General features: G+C 37.5%; 1 protein-coding gene across 3 annotated transcripts in view; it reads left to right on the top strand.

Annotated features, from left to right (window-relative positions):
* Positions 1-3884: 3884 nt before the first annotated feature.
* TBC1D19 (TBC1 domain family member 19) overlaps positions 3885-26189 on the top strand; it is a 45158-nt gene continuing 22853 nt past the window's right edge. The window contains exons 1-11 of one of the 3 annotated variants that reach the window (XM_040699293.2): positions 3885-4059; positions 6634-6763; positions 10816-10888; positions 11620-11665; positions 12531-12606; positions 16990-17064; positions 18205-18268; positions 19172-19218; positions 22263-22373; positions 23606-23678; positions 24386-24424. In XM_040699293.2, the coding sequence (XP_040555227.1) occupies positions 6707-6763; positions 10816-10888; positions 11620-11665; positions 12531-12606; positions 16990-17064; positions 18205-18268; positions 19172-19218; positions 22263-22373; positions 23606-23678; positions 24386-24424 (661 nt within the window). In that variant the 5' untranslated portion in view covers positions 3885-4059; positions 6634-6706. Of the gene's footprint in view, positions 4060-6633; positions 6764-10815; positions 10889-11619; positions 11666-12530; positions 12607-16989; positions 17065-18148; positions 18269-19171; positions 19219-22262; positions 22374-23605; positions 23679-24385; positions 24425-26189 lie in introns of those variants that run through there. The other 2 variants (XM_015285711.4, XM_025150238.2) reach the window with 2 other exon arrangements.

Genomic DNA, 26189 nt, shown 5'->3' with positions numbered 1-26189 from the left:
CAAATTCCCGATGCTTTCCAGACCTGCACTGGCAGACAAATACAAGCCAGCTGGGATATACTAGTATCAGTTATAGCAAACTGTAGTAACTCAGTACAAAGCACAGGAAAGAAAAGTGTGTTAAATTATAGAGCAATGAAACCGTACTGGAGGTGAGAAATGATGGTGAAGAGTTAGTGCTCAGGGTGTAGGACAAGGATGAAGAGGAGAAAGACCACAAAAACCAACCAGCAAAAAACCAAAATGAAACAAACAAACAAACAAAAAAACCCAAGAAAACAGACACACCAGACCTTCTGCCAAAACCAGCATGCTACCTTTGGTATGTGGCATTGCACATCATAAAACAATTCTATGTTGACTGTACTGCAGTTGCTTACTTGAAATTTAGAAGTAAATCACAATGAAAAAGCAGGAATGGCCCAATACTTACCGCATCAACAAAGTTAAACTAGTTGTGTCATCTAGTGGGGACGGGCTGAGGGGAATGCCATTCATGTTGGGATTTCTGCCAGTGACTGTTATTCAAGCGATATTTTTTAACAATGACCCTATATTTCTCAAGCTGCTATGCTTAAGCTCCTTGTTAGGAAACAAAAAAGAAGCAAGCACTTAAGCATGAGATTTCTTAACTGGATATGGTAAGGATGCACACAAAGCAGTTAAGAGCACTCTGAGAGATGCTGTAGAAATCACCTCTTCATATTCCCTTGCTTTTTAGCTTTGATTGGCATTTATAAGAAAGTTTTCCTACTCATATTGGAGACGTAACTGGCAAGAGAAAAAACAATACATAGGAGGAAGGAAAACAGATTGGAACTAGCTGTGAAAAACAAGGAATAGATAGTGACAGATGTGGGAGTGAAGTTGACAAAGACATGTTTAGAGTGGAGGTTGCCAGCTGTAGGAAATCATTCATTTGCAGCTGAGGATTATGCCAGGCAAGGGAGTAAGGCTTTCTTACACACTAATTGCACCTGCAGTGTAAAAGCCTGGACTTACAGGCACTGATCTCTGGAGCTTAATAGCACATTTGTGTGTGGATTTTTTTTCATGTGCCTCTCTAAACAGATGTTCCTACAAAAATAAATGATCCTCCTCAACAACAACAACAAAAGAACTGTCTCCATGTAAACCCTTTGCAGAATTTTAGTATAAAGTAGCACGCAAAACCATTACACTTTATATTCTTGTTCAGTTGGGAGTGTAGGCCAATATCTTATTAACTCTCAACACAAGGAGAAAAGCAAATGCAATTACTGTTGCCATTAACTTTGCATATGTTTGTGAGCAAAGAACTGATAGAAAATCTGATGTAAACTGGAAGTATTCAAGGCACTGGTAGACAACTGGGTGTATGATTTCCCTGTGTCTCTGTGAATTGAGGAGAGAATTGTCCGTAGCATTTCAATTTAGCAGTTGGTTAAGGAACTTTCATCTCTGACCTTCTATTAGTATTCTCCTTTAAACTTCATTTTATCCAGAAAAGCTTTCAGAGAAGTCAAAAGAGGTTGCAGAGAGATGAGTTCAGATCTGTTTTTATACCTGTTACGTCTACTGGTTTTTTTTCTAGCAAGGTACTGATTACGATTATCTTCATTTCATTGCTTCTGCTTTGCTCACTTGCAAAGCTCACAGCAATGAAAACGTTATCCCGATATTTTAGAATGTTACAAAATTCTGTGTTTTAGAGAGATATGGTCACCCTCAGAGCTGAAAATGAATACTGATTATTGAGTCTGGAAGTCAGTCTTCAGCTTTTCCATGTTAACCCCTAGAAGTCTCTTAGATTGCTGATTAACAATTCTGGGGTTTTCTAAATTAATATTTTGACTTAGTAAATTAGGTTACTAAGCGAGAATTTGATTACATGGTGATGTACATAGGAACAGATTTTCCCAGAAGGGCTAAGTGGGCTGAAGCTCCTAGCATTCACACCAGCCAGTGTGATGCACCTGGTGCTGCACAGCTGTCCTGTTTAAATGAAGGCTGTATTGGCTCTTGGTACTGAGCTTCAATTACAGAGCATACAGGGGTAAAATGTTCAGGACTGCAATAAAGCTTTACTGGAGCACAGGTTTACTACCTCATGTCATCGCCTATGAAGCACACATCAAAAAAAGCTGTGTAACTGAGATTTCTTTTCATACCATCAGTATATGGTATGAAAATATAGAATAGAATATAGAAAATATACCTCAGGCACATGACAGTAGCATTTTAAATTGTCTCTCAAGCTTTAAGGGTGAGAATCCAGCTACCTCAGACTAGTGAAAAGCCACTTAAATCACAGCTAAGTCTTCTTTTTAAAGCTAATCTTTCTGACTGCTCTGACATGGGTTGGAAGATGTGTTCCAGCTGAGAAAAAAATCAAGAGGATTCTGCCTTGGAGCTGCTGATAGAATCACTGGCTGAATGAGAAAGATTGGTCCTTTCCAATGCAAAGGCAAACATGTTAATTAAGCCTTAAATAATGATGACAAAAATGCTGTTTTAAGAGATTATTGAGCCAGCTGTGAAATGCTCACAGCCAGTCCCCCAGGTCTGTTGGATGGTGACTAGTGAGCAGTGGCAGCTACATGTGCTGCCTAAGGCTGCTGCCACCAGCCCACTTGAACTGGAGGAGCACTCAGGTGTGCACATAAGGCTGAGGCATTCGTGCTGGCTGCAGAAATGAGGCCATTCTGTCTGCAAAGCTCAGCTGAAGCACCCAGTGTGAGGTGGCTCACGTGCCCCAGTACAGGTTAGGGGCTGACCTACTGGAAAGGAGCTCTGCAGAGAAGGACCTGAGTGTTCTGGTGAACACTAGATTGGCCATGAGCCAGCAGTGTGCCCTTGTGGTCAACAAGACCAATATCCTGGGGTGCGTTAAAAAGAGCATGGCCAGCAGGTTAAGAGGAGGTGATCCTGCCCCTTTACTCTGCCCTGGTGAGGCTGTATCTGGAGTGCAGTGTCCAGCTGTGGGCTCCTCAATTCAAGAAAGACAAGGAACTTCCAGAGAGAGTACAGCAGAGATGTTGAGGGGGCCTGGTGCATCTCCCTTATGAGGGGATGCTGAGAGACCTGGGACTGTTCGGCTGGGAGAAGACTGAGGGGGATCTCATCAGTGTTTCACAGAATCATAGGATGGGTTGGAAGATGTCCCTGCTACAGGCAGGGACAACTCCCTCTAGACCAGGTTGCTCAAAGCCCCATCCAGCCTGGCTTTGTAAACATCTAAAGCATGAGAGTAGAGTGGATGGTGGTGGACTCTTTCCAGTGGTGTGTAGCAACAGAACAAGGGGCAACCTACTGCAGGGAACTTGCTTTAGCAGGAGGTTGAACTCGATGATCTCCAGAGGTGCCTTCCAACACTTCTGTGACTTGACTGATTCTGTGACTTGGCTGGGGCCTGACGTGGGTATCTGCACCTGTGAGCCCTGGTGATGATGCCCAGAGAGGCTGTGGGTGCCCCATTCCTGGAGGCATTAAAGGCCACACTGGATGGGGCCCTGGGCAGCCTGACCTGCTGGATACCAGCCCCACTCAGGGCAGGGCCTTGGAATTGCATGTTTTTCACGTCTTTAAAGCCCCTTCCAACCTAAGCCGTTCCACAATTCTATGATTCTGCAAAATCCCTCGATCTGCTGATGGGCTTTCCTATACTTCCGATTTACTTCCTATGGGGTCGTATTAGAAGCGTTCACTTAGGAAACAGGAGCAGGATCGCGTTTCACACAGATCTCTGTGTGAACCCAGCCCTCGGGCCAGAGGTACCCGCCAGGGCGAGGCGGCACCACATGCCTGAGGCTGCTCGGCGGCCACCACGTCCCCGCCGGTACCGTCGCGCGGGGCGGAACCCTTCAGCGAGGCGCCGCTTTCCGCCCGGCCGCCGCCGCGCGGTTGCCCGGTAACGTCGGCGCGGGCGGGGCGCGGCGCTGCGGGGAGAGTGGCCCGGTGCGGAGGCTCGGCGGCACCGTGATGCTGGAGCAGGACAGCGGGCTCTCCCTCACCATAGCGCGGATCGTGCAGCGGCTGAAGGGCTCCAGCCTCCACTCCCAGCTGGAGCGACAGGCCCGGGTGAGCCCCGCACCCAGGCCCGGCTCCCTCTCCCCGCCTCGCCGCTTTGTTCCCGGCGTTGTGTCTCTGCTCCTCGCGGTCCTGGGGCCTCCCGCGATCCTCCCCCGCCTGTCCGATTGCTGTTCCTCCCTCTGGGGCCGGAGGATTTCGCATGCAGCGTGGGGGCTGCCTTCTGCCCGTCTCACCCGCTCAGATAGTGAACGGCTTTGGGTTATAATCCGCGATTTGTGAAGCTTTGTCCCCCTCGGCTGCCCTCCTCCGAAGTACCCCCTGAGGAAACGAGGGTTTGGTGAAAGGAAGTGAAAATAAATGGAAAGCACACGCGAAAGTTCGTTCTGTAGCTGGGAAAGCAGTTGTAGTATTTAGTAACTGGTCTGCGTGTGAGACCTTGGCGTCTCATATTCCAGATGAACTCTGTCAGATTAAATTTGCTCCTGTTTTCATGACCATAATAACATGGGATTGGTGCTGTAGCCGTTATTGTGCTTTAATGAACTGTTTGGGGTTTGATTTCATGGAATTTTGGGTTTTATGTGACGTTTTGTAAACAATGCATGAAGTTGTAGAGAACTGGTTCTGGGCAGTGCCCATTGTTTGCCTTAATTTTGTTTTGCTTTTGAGTGAAGCATGGTTTTCTTCTGTGAACATCCCTAAGGCTTTCTCAAGCAGGAGACATCATAGAACGGCCTGGGTTGAAAAGGACCACAATGATCATGTAGTTTCAACCCCCTGCCATGGGCAGGGCCGCCAACCACCAGACCAGGCTGCCCAGAGCCACATCCAGCCTGGCCTTGAGTGCCTTCAGGGATGGGGCATCCACAGCCTCCTTGGGCAACCTGTTCCAGTGTGTCACCACCCTCTGAGTGCCTTCTTTGTTTCTGTCGTTGTTAGAAACACCTGTCAATTTGGTCCTTTATTCTGCTTTAAACAGGTGTCTGCTGTGCTCTTGTTGAGTGGCAGCTTTAAATTCAGCATCCTAAACAGAGGACCTGACATGGCATGTAGAGAGTGAAGGGATTTCAGAACAGGAATCTCTTCCAACAACTCCATTATTGATGACAATAAAATGCATGCTCACCTCTGCTTTTGTTCTCTTCCCCTCTGACTCCTGGAGTTCTCCTTCACAGCCATTGGTACCTGCATGTCTGTTTTGACAAGGAAGTTCGGTGTTGCCAGGACTTGGTGGGTGGTTGTGCCATGCAGTACCAGTGGGCAGCTGGAGAGCTTTATCAGTGCCCTTATCAGGACAGTTAGATGTCTGAGTCTCATTCCTCAAAAATAGCCAGCATCTCTGAAAACATGAGTCACAATGGAACACAAGGTCCATTTTAATACCACTAGATATTTTTAAGATGTCTTGTAAATGTTATTTTAGCTGTTTTGTAAATTGATCTCTTCTTTAGAGTTGAGGAAGGAGAGCTCAGAATGAGCAGTCTTTCACCTGTTAATAATTTTGAGCAAAACACAATTTCCTGATGTTATTTGTGAGAGATGATAGAAGAGTCCTGTGGTTATGAATTGATCCCCCCAGTGCTCTGACGCAGCCTGCGCTGGTGTCAGGGGCTGTGATGCATGTTGTCTTTAAAATAAGTTTAGTGTAGGTGCAATATGATCTACTGTCACAGGTATCATCAGATAATCACATTTTTGTCCTGAGAAGTGAAAGAGGGTAGAGTTGTGTGTTAATGAAGATTGGAAAAAGAAATGTTTGGTTGATTCCATAGGATGAGTTTTAATGGTGATAGTGTGTCCATAGTTAATGCAATGAGATTAATACAGAAAAAAAGTGAGCATACTTTTTCACTCTATGCTTATTTAAAGGCTTTGTGGCCCTCCTCTGGACCTGCTCCAATAGCTCTGCATCCATCCTGTAGTGCAGGCCCCAGGCTTGGGCACAGTATTCTGGATGGAGCCTTACAAGGTCTGAGTAAAGGGGGACAATCACCTCCTTCTCCCTGCTAGCCACCCTTCTTTGGATGCAGCCCAGGATACAGTTTGTTCATGTCTATCGGGACCCCCAAGGATGCTGTCAAGGAATTCTCCCAGTACAGATATCTGGGATTGCCCTGACCCAAACGCAACGCCTTGTACTTGGCCTTGTACCTCATTAGGTACATATGAGCCCACTTCTCAAGCCTGTCCAGGTCTTTCTGAATGGCATTCTTTTCTTCTATCATATCAACTGCACCACTCAGGCTGGTGTCACCAGCAGACTTGTGCTGAAGGTTCACTCAATCCCACTATCTGTGTCACTGATAAAGATACTGAAGAGCACCAGTCCCAAGACAGACCCTAGGGGACTCCATTTGTGACCTTCCCTTTCTGGAATGTTTTTAAGGTAAAATGTAGGGATGGCTACAAGAACTGAGATGTGGAAATCTTTGGGCAGGAAATTTATTTTGAGATCAAATAGAATGATTCAGAGATCTGACATCACCTTTTAAATATGAATGATTAACAGATATTAAAAATTTTTGTTCTCTTCAGACCTCTAAATAGAGGGCTGTCTGACAAAACAAGGAATCCCCCCTGGTATTTTCTGTGTAGACATTTTCAGATTTGTGTTTCTTGTAGGATACTTGTGGTGGGAGTACTCAAAGGAGAGCTTGTAGCAGATTAAGACAATGCTGACTGAATAAGCTGAAAGATGAAACTGGAGTGTAAGAGTCAGCCCAGACACCCCCACCCCAGTCTGATAACTCAGGTGTGTAGGGTAGAGGGAAGAGGGAACACATGTGGGGAGTGGTAAAAGGTTTCAAGAGGTGCCTGAAGGTATCAGCAAGGTATAGCGAGGAGGAGGGGCTAAGCTGGAATACACGATCAGAAATGCTGTCCAGAAAAGAGGACACCATTATCACTCTTGCTAAGTTACAAGCAGACTTGTAACTACTTCCAAAGGATCTAAAGGAACTATTGATCTGAATGAGAGGTAGTGACGTTCACAAGACTTGGAATGGGGGAGGGAAGAGAGGAGCACTGGGACCGATGCCTCTTGAAGTTGGGATGCTGCCTGAGTGTGTGCTTTGAGAGGGAGTCTGTGTGAACTTCGTAGATTAATTCATCTGGTGTAAAGGTTTGCAAGATATCTGAAGGTATTTCTTCATGACATTCTTTTTCTAACATTAAAAAATGAGAAATTGATAATGATTCCTACTAAAATAAAAGATCAAATTAAGAAAAAAAATGTTTCTGTGAATGCAGTATTTATTTAATAAAACTTAGCAAGTAAGCATAGGCTCATGAGTCATCATAGATAATTAATGATTCCTTTTCGTGCATTGTATTTGACAAATGACTTGCTATCCCCTTCTGATAGGGCTTGTACTTTGGTCTAATTGGTCCAGCAGTAACATTGCAGTATAATTAATTTTAAATTGAATGCAATTATGAATACTGTGAACAGATTGTGGAGTTCAGAAACAATACGAGTGATGCAGATTTAACTCAAAGATTTTTTAATTATTATTATTAGTAGTAGTAATATGAATTATATCTATTTTAACTTGTGTTTTATTTGAGGCACTAATTTTGTCTTGAAATGAAACCTAGAAAACTTTGAATAGTGCATTTTTAGTGTTCAATTGATGTGTTTTGTATATCTTGTGGGAGAATGTAACGTTTGAAACTGTTTATTTCAGTATGACGCAAATAGAAGCCGTCTGTTTCAACTGTTAGACTTTTGACATGTTTTAACTTATATAAGAAAGTTCATAATACTTTCAGCCTTAGTTTAACTACAGTAGAAATGTGCAAGTGTTGGAAAAATGTTAGTGGATTCTTACTGCAGTTGGATTAGTTATGCTCAGAATTATCCTTCTTTTGGTTACAGAAGTGTATAAAATAAATCCAGAATCGCTCCCTTAACTGTGTAGGATTTTTAGGTGTTTAGACAGTGTTTATACAGGAGTTGCTGTGGTATAATTGAGGTGATTTTGATCAAGTCAGCTTGATCCTAGTTGAATCATTTATGATGATGACTGCCCACATCTTAGCAGGAAACCATACCAAAGTCAAAGCTGTGCACGGAATATAAGCACAAAGGATTGCTAATGGTATCTGAGCCACTTGTAGAAAGTTTTGGCAAGATTTTTAAAGTCCAAAAGTTATGCTTTCTCTTCTGTACAGCTGAAGGACAAGAAGGTGCTGACAATGGCTGTATTGATGGTTTGTTTTAGGAAGGAATGTCCAACGGCCAATTGCCTTTTCATTTACAAGGAGTGCACAAAGGCTGTTGATGACGGCAGACACCCAACCCTTGTGCCCTGCTGTCCTATCCATAAAAATACGCACAATGCCACTTAGTCTGGAAAGGATACCAGTGGGCATGAACATTGTTAAGAAATAATTTGTTATTGTTTGCTAAGATATGCTGTGTTTATCCCTGTCTCAGGACTCAGCCTTGGCCTGGCTGAGCCCATGAGTGGCATCATTTCTTCCCTGGTCTGGCTGCCATTCTTTACTTTCCATTGCTCCTTTTCCTTTACTCTGCCTGTTATGATCTTCCTGAGAGATTAAAAAGAAGAAAAAGATAGATACTCATTCATCAGTATGTGTGTATTAAAATTGGAGAGTCTGCCATTCTGCTTCTGTGTACCTTGCATTTTGATCATGCAGGAAATTAATTCAATTCATCAGTATGTCTCATCAAGGTGTGGGGTTTTTTTTCCCCAGTAGGCTGTAGTCGGCATTTTTATCAGTGTAAATCATAGTAATGCTTTCAATATAAGCAAAAAAAAAAAAAAAAAAAAAAAAACAAACAAACAAACAAACAAAAAAAACAAAAAACCAAACAAACATAGTGGACAAAAATGCAAATAATATTTAGGCAGTACATTGTATCAAGCAGCTCAAAACAAAACCTACTGAAATATCTTAATGTTTTTGGCAACATAGTATTACCAGCTGGTAAGAAAAGTAACTAACAGAAATAACTTGTAATCACAGATACGGTTTGGGTTGGAAGGGACCTTAGAGATCCCATAGCTCCTGCCCCACTGCCATAGGCAGTGGTTTCAGAGCAGTTACCCAAAGAAGAAATTAAAGTATATAGGAGACCCCATCTACTGATTTTGAAAGATCATCTCTGTCTTCTTGACTACTTAATTTAATGCCTGTAAACACCCATATGAAATCCAAAGATGAAGCAATTCAGAGGGGGTTTCCTTTATCCTATCCAAATGAGTCTTTTCTTTGGCAATATTATACAGCCCTAGGATGTGTTCTGCAGTGTTACAGCTGGCTGCAGCCATGAGCTGGACTGTCTGCCAGATTCTTGTGTTTTGGGTGTTAAATAGGTCTGCAATCTCATGTACAATAAAAAAAGTCCTTAGCAACAGCAGTGTCTTTGGCTCTGTAGCAATTCTCTACACCTTATGGTTTGTCCTTGTTGACCATCATTCCGTTTCAGAAAGCATGCCTATGTTCTCTTTGCTATTGCAGTAATACACCAAATATTAAAGACTTCAATATCTGTAGCTGTAGTAAAGTGACTTAAAATAAAAGGAGAATTGCTGATGCTAGTAGCCTTTTCATTTTTCAGTCATTTGTCCCTTTTTACAGGGGAAAATAGAAAGATTTTTAAAAACTCTGCATTGTGAATGTATGTAGACCGACTCTTTTAGCAAGCTGTGCTGCACAGCAAATGAGCTTTTCTATGTGTATGTGTATGTATGAAGTGTAAGGCAGATGACAAGGATGAGGAGTTTGTTAGCTGAGTGTGATGGAACAAAAGCTTGCCTTGCTGTCAGCAGCATTGTCTGTGCTGACACACTTCATGAGCATGAAAGTCTATTAGCAGCGTGAGTTATCATAATAGACAACAGCTGATATGTCTCCAACATATTGCTGAGTAGCTTTTGGTAAGCAATATCCTGCATTTCTGGGGAGCTGAGGTGGCTGTGTGCTGCTTACATGCCTTACTCTGGCATGGCTGGGGGTAAGTTTCACAGATCTCCCAGTGTTATTTTCAGGTCAGCAGCCAGGGTTGCTATTCTTCTCCAATTCTCTGGCCTTATCCTCTAGTGCTTATCAGCTGTTTGTGTTCTGGAAATTACGCATTAAAGCCGCTTCAAGAAAATCCTGAGTTTTAGATTGTTGTCCTTTTGGAGCTTTTTGGTCTCTCTGTTTTCTCCTCTTAGTTTAGCTGTGGAAGGAGATACCATAGAAGCTGCTCATGCTATTGCTGGAAAATCTGCGGCAGGATTATAAAGCTAATTGTTGCCCAGCTGACATCTGTCAAATGCACTTTGTTGCACATTGCTGTATATACCTTGTAATGACAGCTGCAGAGGTGAATGTTTGGTCCAGTTTTTATTTGAAGTTTGAAGATGGCACCTCTTATCTGATGGGTGAACTGTGGGAAGTTTAGTTGGAAGCTGCAGAACATTTTCAATTTGATCATGTCAGTGACCAATCCTTTAACGTGTAGAACCTGGCATTTGTGCAAACTATGTAGGGTACTTAGGAATAGTAAGCATGTGTGTCACAGGTAGTCCTTCTCTCCTTACCTGCATACAGCTTTTATCACAGACATAAAAACAGAGATATTGGCTTAGGGAAAGGTTGGCTGATATTTTATTATTATTATTTTTTGACTGTAACAACTATCTTCAAGTTACTAGGAAGTAATTTACTGTGTATGTGTAATATTATGCTTGTTTGTTTCTTATTTTGTAACTAAATATACACATTACTTTCTTTATAACAAGTGCTTGATGCTCATTTATTTATTCTTTTTTTTTTTTTTTTTCACATTAGATTAGCCTACACAACCCAGAAATTAAACTGGAATCACTAAAAGAAGATATCAAGGATTTTCTGAAGACATCAGGTTTGTAATACTTCAGATAGTTAAGATGTGAAGTTGTTGGGACTTCAACATGGAGATGGTGTTAATTACACACAAAGTAGTAAGTGAGAACTTCATTAGATTATTTAACAGGATAGAGAAAATAAACAGGGCAAAGGTTTTTGTGTTCTGGCAGCATTTGAACATGGGATGCAGAAATACGATATTGTCATTTTACAGGATACTGGTAATTTATTCTGTTTTTGAAAGTTATGAATGAAATAAGAGTTCAGGCCATTTGGAAAATGGATATCAGCATTTGTGGAGGTTCTCTTGGAAATTTTACCTCTCGGTAAATTTCCATTGGAAGTTGTAGCCTATGTTACTCTATCATATGAAGATTTGATTATAAGTGATGTAAGGTTTGTAATCACCAGGAACGCTATTTCTCTTAACGTTTATGGTTGTTTTAAAAATATGATGGTTTCAGAGAAATAGCTTATACTTGTTTAACCAAAGCTGTATCATAATTATTTGAACAGCAGATGGAAATAAAGGATATTCAACTTTTTTTGTGGACTTTAACTTGTAGTTTTACCTACCTTTATTAGGTTAATGTGTCTCCCTCTCTTCCTGTCTGTCCAGTACATAGACGTGAATTGAGACAGGACAGAAAACTCTAGCAACTCTAAAGTAACCTCTGATTCATGTTTCATTAGTATTAATTTCTTAATGTTGTCTAATGTTTTTGTTTTGTTTTTTAATTTTAACAGGTTGGGAAAAGAAGCTTCAGAATGCTGTTTATAGTGAACTCAATGTGTAAGTTTATTTAGTGTGTTAATTTATTAAGTTCTATTTGCATGATTTCATTCCTTTGTATATGAAGGTGTATGATGTGTTGCTATTATGTGCAAAGTCAAGGGTGCCTGCTTCATTTCTGTTTTTAAAGTGTCATTTCTTTCTCATCCTAGAGAAAATACTGGACTCAGATTTATTTTCCCATACTTTTAAACATTACTTTAATAATTTCTTTGTTTTTTTACTTCCAGAAGTACCAAAATTCATAATGTAATTCTGTTGTAGCTGAGGTAGTTATTGCAAATGAATTAAAAATTATTTTCAGATGTTTGTAACAGTATTATGTATTCAATTACCTTTAAGATTTTACATCTCTAGACTTAGCAAATCAATGTCATCACATTTGCTGTGGTTATAAATGCACTGAAATTTGAGAGATTCTCTATTATTGTTTAGCTCACTTTGAATTAGACTTCTGGGAAGTATAAATGCCTCTTAAACTCTGGCAAGGCAGAAAGGTGAATTAATTGATACACACTGCCCAAACTGCAATTATCTAATAAAAATTGTTTATGCAAACATACTTCTGCTAATTTAACTAAGCTTTTTACACTTAATAGTTTTGAACAGTATGTCTTCAGAGTTCAAGGGTCTTGATTCAGCAAAGTACTGATGTGTGTTACCAGTTACAAATGGGGAGAAATTGTGGGTGTGGGTGGGGGAAGGATGAGGAAGAAATAATAATAAAAAATACTACTTGTTTTTAATCTTGATAATCATATGCAGTTCTTATAATTTCTTTCATGAGAACACTAATGTTTAGGTTTACAAATAATAAAGCAAAATAAAAATATGAGCATTTAAAGTATACTGTACTTTCTTCAAGGTTTCCTTCACCATGTCATCCTGCAGCACCTCCTGAGCATATGAAAGAACCATTGGCTTATATGAGGAAAGCACAGGTTGGTTGTTACCAATTTTACAGTTCTTGTTAGATCTTTGGTTAGACTATTTCAAATTTGTTTTAATTTTGTTATCTCAATTTTAACGTTACTGTGCAATTTCTAGGGTTTATACTTTATGAAAAATACAGATTTGTAATTGTATGTGTGTGGAGTTTAATAATAATGTTGTATATGTAACATATTACATACATACCATAACTGCTCCAGTAATTCTCCAGCTACGGAAGAAGTGGGATGTAGTGGCAGGTGGGCAAATATTTTAGAACAGAGATTACATGAAGCATATAAAGAAGGAGAGTTTATTTCTGTTGGGAAAAAGAAGTGTAGATATGGGTCATTTCACTTAGGGTAACAAAAATATTCTTTTGAGGAGATACAGATAAGCAGTTTGGCAATGAAAGACAACAAGCTGCATAGATGAGAGCAGAAAGAAGAGAGATCTTCAATACTTGGAAATATGAAGGAAAGGTTAAGGCTTTAGAGCTAAGGAGCTTAAGGAATATTGAAGGGGAGAATAAGAGAAACAGGGCTATAAAAGATTGAACAAGGATTTTGGTATCGGGAAAGAATATTTCTTCTTCATTGGATTTTTTTGTCACTGCATGCTATTTGAAATAAAATTTTGCATGAACTTTTTGAGGGTGGTTTTTTTTTTCTTTCCATTTTTAAGAGTATGGATCTAACCAGAATATCACAGATAAAGGTAAAATTGTATTTAACTCAGCCGTGTGTAGAAATATATTGTGATATTCTTTTACAAGTTATTCAGCAAATTGTGTTACTTTTTCAATCATATTGTTGCTTGTTGCAGTAAGTCCTATTGTGCTGCACTGGGCTTTCTGTTTTTAGCATGTGGGTATAAAGATTGTATTAAACAAATTTTCTGCTGTGGTGTGGAATGTAATGCCACAATTTACTACCTGAAAATCATCACTCATATCAATGAATACTGACATGAAGAACACACAGTGTGTGTTTATGTATGTGTTTGTTTGTCTGAACCAGTTTAATTGGCTGTTATTTTATAAAAGTGTATGTAGTGCTTAGGTAGCATGATATTGTTGGTACTATGTGGAAAGGATGGTTTTTCTAATAGTTTAGGGAAGATAAGGAGAAGTTCTGTGTTCACTCGTTTCAAAGTTTGACTTGCCTATTTCAAAGAGAATTATGCATACTTATTTTCAAATTCTTTCTTGAAATACAAATCATTTTTTGCAGGGAAATATTGATAAGTGGCAATGGTTAGAAAGTTGCATAACAGTGTGGTTTGGGGGTTAACGAGGCATTATCCAAACTCCCTGATGTGTGTGTGAGCATTTGATTTTTGAGATGCACTCATTTATCAGTTGGGAGTAGGCCCATAAGAAAACAGTGGTGATCAGATCAGTTGAATATCAGCTAGGTTTTTTTAATCTTTTGAATAAAGAACAGTAAACAATGTAAAAAGTTTAGGAAGTCAATGTTTCCATGATTTGTTTATTTAAAATATTTGAAAGTAGCTAAAATGCAATTATTCAGATTGCTGATGTCTGCTAGAAGTAAACTAAAGAAGTGGAAACTTACTGATTTATTTCCACCAGGTATCAGAAATCTAATGAATATTTTGGAGGTAGAAGACTGTTTTAGTTTTATTTGTAGGTGGATCCTTTTGCCCTTATTTCTCTTTTAGCATCACAACAGTTGGAGAAGAATATTTTGATACTATCAACAATATTTGTCCTAATAGAAAAATGTTTTCTGTATATATCATATTTGATTTTTATTATGCACAGGCATGGTTTAAGATGCTTTTTCCATTGTTATGAGTTCACTGGCATTTTCTTTATCCTTTTCTATCTTAATTAATTTTGTTCTACTTCAGAATTCTGGAAAGAAGGGTAATACTCTCTGAAAACCGTGTTATTTTGATATCACTTACTGGAATGACTTTGAATCACTAATTAAAACTATATTTGCATATATATTTTTTTCAACAGATATTAAAATGTTCATGGTTAACCCTTTTTCTTCTGAAATTGGTTATGTTTTCTGATTCTTAGCTAGCAGTCTTAAATTTATGTGTTGTATGCTTTTCATTATATCAAAATAAAAACATCTCTAGGAAATGATAGAGCATTAATAGCAATGATTAGTGGTGCTATGAATCAGTCATGCAGTTGTGGCATTGTTTAGTGTAGAAAAAGTGCTGCAATTGATATTTACATTTTTGAATATTAACGTAAACGTGCTCTGTATTTTCTAATTGTGTGTGCTGTAGCTGGAGAGCTGTTCCTGCAATTGAGTTAAGGTAGATCATTAGGTTCAGCGTCTTCATACAGCCTTTGATTAGGTCTTTCCTAAACAGAGGCTCTTTTTCATTTCTTTTTGTCTCTTGAAAATTGACAGATACAATATCTAGGACCTCTCTTAAAAGCATCAGACAATTTCACACTCCATTGTTCTCTGTACAAATTGGTCTGGCTACAATTTGAGGGGATTAGGTCACCTACTCCCACTTTGCTAAACAGCAGAATTATTACTTATGTATCTTAATGCAGACTAGGTCTTATTACTAAATTCTAGGATTAAAATTTGGAGACTTTGCCAATTTGCTTAACTGTCCAGCAGGCACTGGTGTGAGTTGAAAAATTCTTAAATCTGTTAGACTTGTTTATTTTGATATCTGCACTTTGATGAGGCAAAATGATGCAAGCCTTATCAGCTCATTAGTTCTCTCTGAGTTCACTGGGAAAGCTTTTGCTTGATTTAGAATTTCTGCAAACAACATAGAAATGAAATGGACAACATAAAGATATAAGAACAAGAAGAGCTAAAGATAAGAATAAGAAGCCGAGTGCAAAGGAATGTTAGGAATTGTTTCTGACATCTCCCATGAAACCGTATTCTGATTGTGTCCTATTTTGATCTTACGAAGCTCATAACTAGCTAAGCGCTATAGATTACTAACATGCTACACCTTCATTGCAATAACCCTACCCATCTCTGGCTGGGCAGTTGTCTGTTACACCAGGAATATCAGCCTCCATCACTCATTGGAATGAGCTCATGCTCAGTCTTGCAAAGCTGTCTCACTCCTCTGTGCTTCTTTTGCGTCTTTTATATCTTAGCATATCGTATTTTTTAAGTTTTGGTCTTTATTGTTTCACTTCATGTTTTTTTTTAACTGTTACTAACACCTCTGTATTCTTTGCTTCCATTTGCATGTATGTTTTGGTAGTCCTTGTGTTCTTTCTCACTTCTCATTTCTTCCAGCAAAAAAACCACCATCTCCAACAAAATAGAGTACTGCAAATGCTTCGTTCCTCCATGAGTGAATAAATAGTTTTGTGTCATGCTGTTGTGTAATTGTGCCATTTGGAAGGCATTTGAGTACAGTAATACAATGAAATTACAAATATTATACAGAAAACTATAAAAATCACCATGATCAGGAGAATATTTGTTACAGTCAATACTGAGCCTGTTTTGTTTATAGAAGAGAAGGTAAAAGGATGACTTGATTTTGGAAAAAAGTTACTGATAAAAGATAACTATAGTGTTTGATAGAAAATGACATAAAATCTTGTAAGTGGGAGCTAAAATGAAGCAATTATAGGTAAGACATAATCTTTTTTTAACTTTTTTTTTTTTTTTTTCCTTAAGAGAACATTTGAACTTCTGCCCTTCCCTTCATTTGCTTCCTGTCTAATAAACTGCAGCCTATTTTGGACAGAAATTTAAAGAGCTTAAATGGTTAGATGGTACCTAACTGTTGTCGAATTTGTGCCTAGAGCTAATTACAAATGATAAATAGAGTTAAATGAAATTAAGAGGAGTCCTTACATTCATTTGGTTGATGCTTGACTCATCATCTGCAGAAAACAAAATTAAATATAAAACCCACCAGTGCAGCTGTAATCATGGAAGCAAAATCCAAAGTCAGTTGTCTAGGAAGTTGGTACTAGTTGGCTTTAATTCCAGAGGAATTATCCACAGATCAGGCCACAGAAGTGAGCTTGAAGTCTAATGCAATAATCAGAAGAATCGGATTGTTCTTTAAGCTGTCCATTTGCTCTGCTGGAATTTGTCATCTTGATGTATAAGGAAGCATTAGGCATATGTCATAAATCAGCGACTGTGAAATGTATGCTTTTCAGAGATCTAAAATTTGAGGAGTTCACTTTTCTTGTTTTTTATTGTGATGTAGATGATGAAATCTGTTTCCTCTGTTGTTGCTGTTTAAGCAACCGTGTAAACTTTCCCTTAATGCTTTTGCAAGTGTCAGTGGTTCTTGTTATCCTTTCTTTTTATATGACTTTAGAAAGCTGCTTATTCTCATACATGGTAAAATTGGAGAAAAAAATAAATTTTACATAATTTAATTTTTTATGTGCATTTCAGGGAAGCTGGGAGAAGCGAATTCTAAAAAGTCTAAATAGTATGTGCACAGAACTCAGTATCCCTCTAGCACAGAAGGTAATGTATTACAAACTTTCTGTTGCCAAGCTGATGTATTTTTTCTTGAAATTAAGTCTGGTCTTGCATTTTTTATGATGTTCATTTTACACTTGGTTATCAAGAGCTGCAAGACTGCTCTCCAAAATATTTTAATACAGAATAATTCTCAGAGATAATGACACTGCACGCTTGAGCTGAACTTAGGAGAAGATGGAAGTCTATAGGAGGATCTTCTGCTGCTGTTGCAGGAATTGGCCTCTCGAGGGAGCAACATGTGGGAGAGCTAATTGCTGTGTTCATTGCTTTTAACAGAATGTTTTTGTGTGCAGACTCAGCTGTATAACTTACAGCTGCACGGCCTATACATAATGTGAATATATTTTGTTTGCTGGATCATATGTGCCCAACCTGCTGGTTGTATGGGTTATTTTCCCCTCTTTTTTTTTTTTTTTTTTTTAATGATCTTCATAAAAACATACAGTTTGGATACTTATATACTTTAACTATATTATATATGTGGCCCAAGACAATTCCTCTTCACTCAGTGGGACTCAGGTAAATCAAAGGATTTGACCCCCTTGCAACTGGTACTTAGGAGAGAAAGATATGGACACATCGTTACTGGTTCTCTGACAATCTGCATTTGTTTCCTTATTCATTTATCAGCTTTAATTTTAAAGATCACAGATGGGGATAGTAATGTCAGAATGTTTCATTCTTTATTTATTTTCCTGTTACAATATATAGAATATTAGATACAATATATTGTAATTTGGTGTTCTCTACAATATGGTTCATCATCACTGATAAAAGTGCACTTGGTTTTGCTTTTCATGACTGTGCCAGAGATGGGAATTTGAGGACAAAGTCCAGCAGCTCCAGCTCTAGCTCAGTAATATGGATCTGACCACCAAATGGCATAAAATTCATTAGTAAACCCATAAAACTGTTTTATTTCCACCTTTCCTTTTTTTTTCCCTTGAACTGGTGCCTGGGACTCTGTAGTGTTTTTAGCTTGGAATTAGTTTTTAGCAAAGTAAGTTTGTGTTGCTAGTGCAGCCTGTTTTTAAAAGTGTAATATTCACTTACATATTTGAAATAGGCATGCTTTTAGTTGTTCTGTTAAAAAAGAAGAGTTCCTTTCCTGGTGACTTTCAGAGGCCTGCAAGTGAGCAGAAAGAGCTGCTTAATAAATGGAATGAAATGGGAACTGATGAACCAGGTAAGATCAACTAAATTCACGTGCATTAAATTTTTGTGCATTACTAAGTCAAATACACATTATTTATCGACCAGAGATTAACATAGTCATTTCAAGGTAAACTGATTTCAGGTTTTTTTTCTAATTTATAATGTTTAACTGTGCATAAGTATTCATTTTACTGTCATTTTGTTTTGAGTTACTGTGCTAATTGAGTCAGCACTGGGAGTTTATGGTATAATACTACTGGTTCCAGTGGTTTAGAGATTTATGCAGCAAAACATCAGCTCTTTTTAGTGTAAAACCAGGCTAACAGGAAGAAAATATTCAGAACTATGGATAATTAAGCTCAGACATTTTGTTAACAAAAGATAAAAACAACACCTGCACAGAACAGTCATGTTATCATTTGGGAAAGCAAGGCTAACTGCAGTTAATTCACACCCAGGTTCCTCAGAAGGAATTATTTTGCAAAGGTAATGGTTTATATCTCATGGAGTACTACCTGCACAACAATAAATACATTTCATGGATTGCTGATGACTAGTCCTACTTTTTACTTTACTAAAGCAAATTTCATTCAATAACCTACAGTGTTTAAAAAAATCTTTTAAGAATATCATATTGCTTTCATGTCTGAAAGTGGTTCAGTGTAAAAGCTTACGTGGAAGCAGTAAAAAGTCTTGTAGGACTAATGCTCACTTAAATACTTGGGATTTAGAAAGCCAAGGCACTGACTGATAGCATAATCTTGGAGAATGTGTAATAGTTTTAAGCATGATATTTGGGATGGCGATGATGTTATTTTAATCTTAGTTGTAAGATATTATTGAAATTGCTAGATTGTGTTACACGTATGAGAAAATTGCATGCATTTTTCATCTCTTTTAGTTTTAAGATACCATAACTGAAATCTCATTTCAGATCTAAGTCTCTTCAGGCCTGTTTATGCACCTAAAGATTTTCTTGAGGTAAGAATTCATGAAACAACTCAACAATTGAATTGCATCCATTACAGTTTTGTTGGTTTTTTTTATGTGAGGTGGAAAAAGTGTTTTTTAAGTCTCAGAGAGACAAGTGAGCAGTACAATTTGCTGTTATTCTAAAAAAGCCCAATTGGTATGATAGAGATGATTGTCCATGAAAGCTCATAAACAGTATTTGCAGTACCTTAAATTTTTATTTTCTGAGTGATTGTCCATACGCATATTTACCCTGAGACTAAGTACTAGTACTGTAGACTAAGTACTAGTTCTGTAGACTAAGTACTACTACTGCCGGGGTCCCAGAACAATCTGTGAGGCCAACCCACACAAATCCCTTGTACTTGTGGATAGCATTTGCAAGCCTTTCTCTCCTACAAGGTCCTTCTCTCCATCATATTAGCTTTTGCACTTTCTCCAGGTCTTCTTAAGACAGTGTCTGATTGGACTCTTACTTAAGGTTAATATATTTTATGAGAGTGGCTCTAAAGGCACATCAATACTTGTTTGTTAACTTACTCAATGGATAGGACTAAAAAAGTGAAAAAAGTGAAAATGCTTACATGCACGCACGCACTGTGAATTTTCTTATTGCCAATGTGCGTTTAAGAATCCTAAAGTAGATTAATGAACTGTGAAGGTAACTTCTTATGTTATCCAGCACTTGTAGAAGTGGCAGAGATATTCTTAAATCTTTTAACTGCTCCAGTTCTAGTTTAGCAACAATAGAAAGACCGATGGTGAACAATAGTCTCTCAAAAAAGGATGAGCTGTGTTGACATTAACAGATTGCAATGTAGTAGAAGTGCATTTGTAAAGTGGAAAAGTTGGTGCAACGTTTGCAGTGTGAATTTTTAGGGGTTTTACTTTAGCTAAATTCCAGTCTGATTGCTTCGACTGCCTGCCAGTCTATGACCTGAGTACATCAAATGTGCTCGAGGTACATCTTGGTTGAGACAGCTCTGTGATGTTAACCAAGCACAATAACTGGGAAAGGTCCAGAGATTCTCTGTAAAGTCTCACTCTTATTCTGAGATAAGTTGGCCATGTAGGTGCATCTACAGCAGTAGCTCATGCATTTTTCAGATAACTAGACAAGGCAAACAGTTAACATGCAAAAATGATGATTTTGTGGCAATTAATACATTTCTAATATGTTTGCACTGGTATTTCAGACAAATTGGCATTTATAACAAGTGAAAATGGATGCATTTTATGATTCCAGGTATTATTTACAAAATAAAATGTTGTTCTCTTTTATTTAACTGTAGTTTTAAATTATATTTGTGATGACCTTCTATTTCTCCAAAGAATAACTTTGCTTGAAGCAAACTTTTCCTCTGAGAGCAACTCCCCAACTTACTTCATAATTAATTGTAAATGTTAAATTGCAATACATGAAGCTGCTAGACTAATTGGTGTTTGAAATTTTAGGTCATCTAGGATTGTGAAAAATCAAACGTTAAATAGAAATATTTGGAGTTGAGTGGCTTTGGTCTATCAAACAAAATCATTACAAGAAAAGGGATTACATGAGTCTCAAGACTTTAAAGTCAGAAATGATGGTACTACATGATTCAGAATGTCTATATAAAACAGAACTTACTTTACCAGCTATACTTAGAATAGGAATGGCCAACAGAGCAATAAGTTTGCTGTCATCAACAGTGCTTAATAGTGACACAGTAGGAGGTTTGGGATTAAGATAAGATTGAAAATAAAATTTACAAAATCCTCAGTTATGCCAGTTATACAGGAACCACATCATCAAGAATGTAACAGAATAGATTTTTAGAGTTGAGGTGATCTCCTCATTTAGTCACATCAATCTGGATCAGTCAGAGTCTAGATCAGCCAGAGTTAATGTATTTTAATGTTTGAAATGATTCATTATAAGTTTAGTGGAATGTCTTTTGTAGTGGTAGAAAAGACTGATTTTATTAAGTATGAATTGTTTCATGCTCATCAGCTGTGAATACATTTCTGAATCCTACAATAAACTTTATATTCACTTCATTACTTTTTTTCTGAAGAGCTCCTCTTTTCAAGTTACTCATGTCTGAAAATTTTAATTAAACAAATTTTAATTTATTCTGTTTTCCATCACTGTACTAACAGTCAAGTTGTGCATTTAATCTTGAATCTGTAAACAAATCTATTTTCATTTTAGACTTATCTAGTGACTTTCTAGGTCACTGTATCTTTCCTAATACTGTTTTCTTTCCAGAATTTTCAGTTTATTTCGTTAATCTTTTAATTTACAAGTCTCATGGTGAGTTTCCATGGTATTAGAATATTTAAAAGACTGAGAATTGTAGAAATAGAATGTTGCAGAATTTCATAAAAGCTGGACATTTACCTTGGAAGGAATCTTTGCCAGCTTAACATTACAATATTAAAACATATACCCATATAATAAGAGTATATGTCAGATTAATTTCTTTTATATAGTCCACTTACATTAAGTTCTTCTCTTTTAAATTTTATCCTTACATTAGATTCTTAATTTTGTTAAAATATATATATATATATCTTAAACAGAAGAAAATATTTGGAGGTTTTATTATTTAGTAAGAAAATATTGTAGTTATTGTAGTAGCAAATTGTGTGTCATTTTGATTAAACACCACATAGGATTGCCAGTGTAAAAGCATGAATAAAGATTCTTTCAGAAAAGCAGTAGTGCTGTAGAGTATCCTAGACTCTGTAGCCATCAGAAAGCTTCAAATAGCTTTGAGAAGGAAGCTCATTTTAGTGAAGATATTTGTACTGTCAAAAATGCTTTCTGCTTTTTTATTTCATAAGTTGACCTTACTTTTTGAAGTAGAATATGTTTGTTTCCTGAAAAAGTTGGTTTCTTTTCTGTTTTGAAAATGTAGATGTAGATAGTTTGATAATTTGGGCCTGTATATCTAGTAGTTGCGGGAAATGGTTTTATGCCAAAGGTACAGGTTGTGGTATTGATTTTGAGAACAGTTCTGACTGTAGATTTCCAAATATGTGCAAGGAATGACAGAGCTACCATTTTTAAGGTACTGATGAATCTTCGAAACCCAAATTATGAAAATGGAGAACAGCTTAGTTTCAGAAATCATCTGGGGCTAATTCAGGTTCCTCTAAAAGTTAAAGATATTCCAGAATTGGTAAGTATATTCTTTCTTGACAGTAAGTTTCTATAAAAATCATTTTACCTTGCTGATGAATAAGAACCTGTACAATAATAGAGTATATTAAAATTGAGATAAATTTTTCCTTTTATAATGAAAATCAAGATGAACATACAGTTCATGTAAGTCACTAGTTAAAATACAAGATAGAAAGGTTTTGTGAAAAGACATTCTTAATGACAAAGAAAACATAAATACTAAATTGTCAGTCAATTGGGAAGTTTTCATTTTGTGTCACACAGCTGTTGATTTGTGCCAAATATATGCTCATGCATGTTTTCTTAACTTTTTTTTATGAAAGAAAACTCTAAATATGTAATTTATCTTAATCTCTCAGCTTTATTCAAGCTGCAGAAGATCAATTAACCTGACAATCAGTTTCTGATTTTCTTCTTAAATTAATTCTGAATCCTGTTATAATTTCAGACTGTAAATGAAAGGAATTCTCGAGTATAAGTCTTATCACTGGATGATAGGAGAGCTATTCTTAATGACCCACTGATAAGGTCTGTCAGAATTTTATGCCGGTAGAAAAACTTGCATCTCGTTTGAGGAACAGCTCGGAATTAGAGTTCATTAACTGTTGCCTTCTGCAACTGCAATGTTAGCCTCCTGTGTTAGCCCTCTTGCGCACACTGACCAAATGATCAGGACCAAATGACTGCAGACGCACACCAATATGATGAGCAGTAAAATGGCGTCTATTCACTACTAAGCACAGCTTATATACCTTACTTGAGCTATCGTGCCCTGTCCGGATTTGTCCGTACTGGATCTTAGCCCCTTACCACAATTCCTTATTTGGCTTCTATTGTCTCCTCATTCCTTCGCCATCTTATCTTGTTTACTTTGTTAGCAAGGACAGTCTGTCTGAGCACAACAGCACCGTTTCACTATGCTTAGAGAGAGGCCTATCCCGTACAGCACGTATCCCCGCCAGGTGCCTACTACAACAGTTAACCTAATATCTTATTTTACACTTTATTACATCCTGGCATAGCTCATAGTCAACTTCAAAACTGAAACTAGAGTAAGGATTGATGTGAAATTCTTCTCTTTAAAAACCTGAGCTCTTATTTCATATATATGCATTTAATAGAAATAAATTTTGTGGAGTAAATATTTATGTTTATACTTTAAGAAGAATTCTTGTGATTTAGGGAATTAAACACTGTTAATTTCCTTTTTATGGTTTTGTTTCTTTTCAGAAAGAAGACTTCAGTGAGCTAGACTTAAACGTAGGACAGCTGGGTATTGATGATTCAGCACAAGTGCCTCCTGGTTAGCTAATGCTTGCTTCACTCATTTAATTAGAACACTAATGCATAGAATACTGTGCAAATATCAGATAATCCATCTATTTCTTTCACAGCAAACCATAAATGTTTGTTCTGTAGCTAGGATTGTAGCAATTTTCTTGGTAAAATATAGCTAATAATAGACAGCATTTCAAATACAGAGGGTCAGATTGAAGAAGATATAAAATCATCAGCTTCAGTTGAAAATAATTGTATTTCAGGTATTTGAACACTAGAAAACAAAATTGCCTGTATCCAAAAATACAGAAAATACTGAAAAATCTTAAGTCAACCCTATAGTGTGACACTGGTAACATATATACATGTCTTCTGTTATTTTTCCTTGTATGCTGTTATTCCAGTAGAACCAAGTTTTAAAATGGTGTTTTGTACAAAAATGAAAAAGGCTATATTATGAAGTTGTTTTTCTTCTAAAATGGAAATTTACCTAATTAAAAGTCTTAGTTCTTGTAGCACAGTGCTGCTTTTGTATTTTTGTCTCTCCGACCAGAAGTTGTTTAGTATTATTCCTTGAAAAAGAACATTGATACTGATACAGTTTAATTTTAGTGCCATCGCGTTCAGCTGATTTTTACTGCTAGACATATGTAGAAAAATATAGAATATTGTACTCTCTTTTTTTCTCTTATCTAATATTTGCAGTTCATCTCTATTTCTTCTGTTTTCTAGAGTTCTTTGAAAATGAGCATGTACGTATTGGACAAAAAGGTAGGCATCTATTTCCATCTGTAAAATAAACAAAAAACTGAGTAGTAACAAATATATCTCGTAATTTTATATCTCAGACGCCTTTAGAATTTTGACAAATTAGGCAGACTAGAACAAAACATAGTCAATAATAACATTGTAATTTAGACAAGGAAAAAGGAAGCATTGCAGTCTACCAGTAGCTATCAGATAAATAGTTCCACAGATATTTCATTAAAATTAAATAGGAAGCATAGATGCACAGCTTTTTGGTGGTAACTTAGGTCACTGCTGAATTTCATTTTAAAATCAAAAGATTCTGGACTCCTTTCCCTGCATACACAGTTCTTATTAGTGTAATGGGTTTTACGTCTGCATCAGAAAAGAATATCTTAATGGTTATTTGCAACTGCAGAACTTGCTAAATATTGCGGTACTTAACCACCATGTATACACCTTTTTTCTGAAAATGTTCAGGAGTTTCCTTGAAGGATGAGAAATGATTGGGATAGGAACAAACATTTCTTCATTCAGATATGCTTATAAGAGCATACATACGGTGTTTGAAATCCATCAGTATCCACTGGTTACTGTCCCTTGTGATTCCTGTTAGATTTTATCAAACAAAAAAAGGGGATTGATGCAATTCCAAAAGTACCACTCCCTTTTGTTGTTTCACTAACCAATCAGTGATGTTTCTATCTTTCTTCTCTTTTTGTGGTTCTTATTTTGTTCATCTCCCTCTTCATAGAATCATAGAATCACCAAGGTTGAAAAAACCTCTGAAATCATCCAGTCCAACTGTCCACCTGCCACCAGTATTTCCCACTAAACCTTAGTACAGCAACTAAATGTTCCTTGAATGCCTCCAGAGATAGTGACTCAACCACTCCCCTGGGCAGCCCATTCCAGCAGCTGACCACTCTTTTGGAGAAGTATTTTCCAATATCCAACCTGAACCTCCTCTGGCCCAACTTGAGACTGTTCCTTCTAGTCCAATCACAAGTTATGTAGGAGAAGAGGCTGAGCTCCTCCTCACTACAACCTCCTTTCAGGTAGCTGAAGAGAGCTATAAGGTCTTCCCTGAGCCTTCTCTTCTCCAGACTAAACAATCCCGGTTCTTTTCTATTTTATCCCCAAAAAATCTCCAGTCAAACTTACTGAGATTTAAATCCACACACCATATAATTTTTAATGCTAATCTCTTGTCAGTGTAGAGCAGGCTCTATTACACAGATTGCCTTAATTTTTTATCTGTGCGAAGACACAATCTTGTAAAACTGCAAGCTAAAGTCTTGACCATGTATACTTAAGTTCATCCAAGGGGAATCCTTTTCCCTGCTCCATTGGATGATGTTTATGACCTTGCCTGTCACAGAGGCATTGATTTTCTTTGATGTAAAATATGACCTAGTCTGAGGAGCTGCCTTTATTGTATTTTAATTTGTAATTCCATGATTGTATTGAAAAACTCATCTTGTATGGGAAAAAGCTAATTTTTCATACTTTGTGTCTCAGTAAAAAATGGCAAAGTAAACACTCACAGGCACCGAGATGAGTCACAGTTTTCTGGGAATTGCAGGAATGTCTTTTCTTTTTGCTCTTTGGGGGAAGAAAAGGAGATCACACAACATCTGTATTAGAGCTCTACAGGTTAAACAAAAAATTGGCAGATCAGTCTATTCAGTACTCAAAAGGAGAGGGAAAAAGAGAGGAATCAATTCAATAGGTTTTTGAATCTGACCTCATCCTTCCATTACAAGACTGATCTGATGAATATAGTATA

Source organism: Gallus gallus, chromosome 4 (assembly GCF_016699485.2).
Source record: "Gallus gallus isolate bGalGal1 chromosome 4, bGalGal1.mat.broiler.GRCg7b, whole genome shotgun sequence".
Classification (NCBI taxonomy): domain Eukaryota; kingdom Metazoa; phylum Chordata; class Aves; order Galliformes; family Phasianidae; genus Gallus; species Gallus gallus.
The sequence above is the reverse complement of the archived record's forward strand: the minus strand, read 5'-3'. Positions and strand labels throughout refer to the sequence as shown.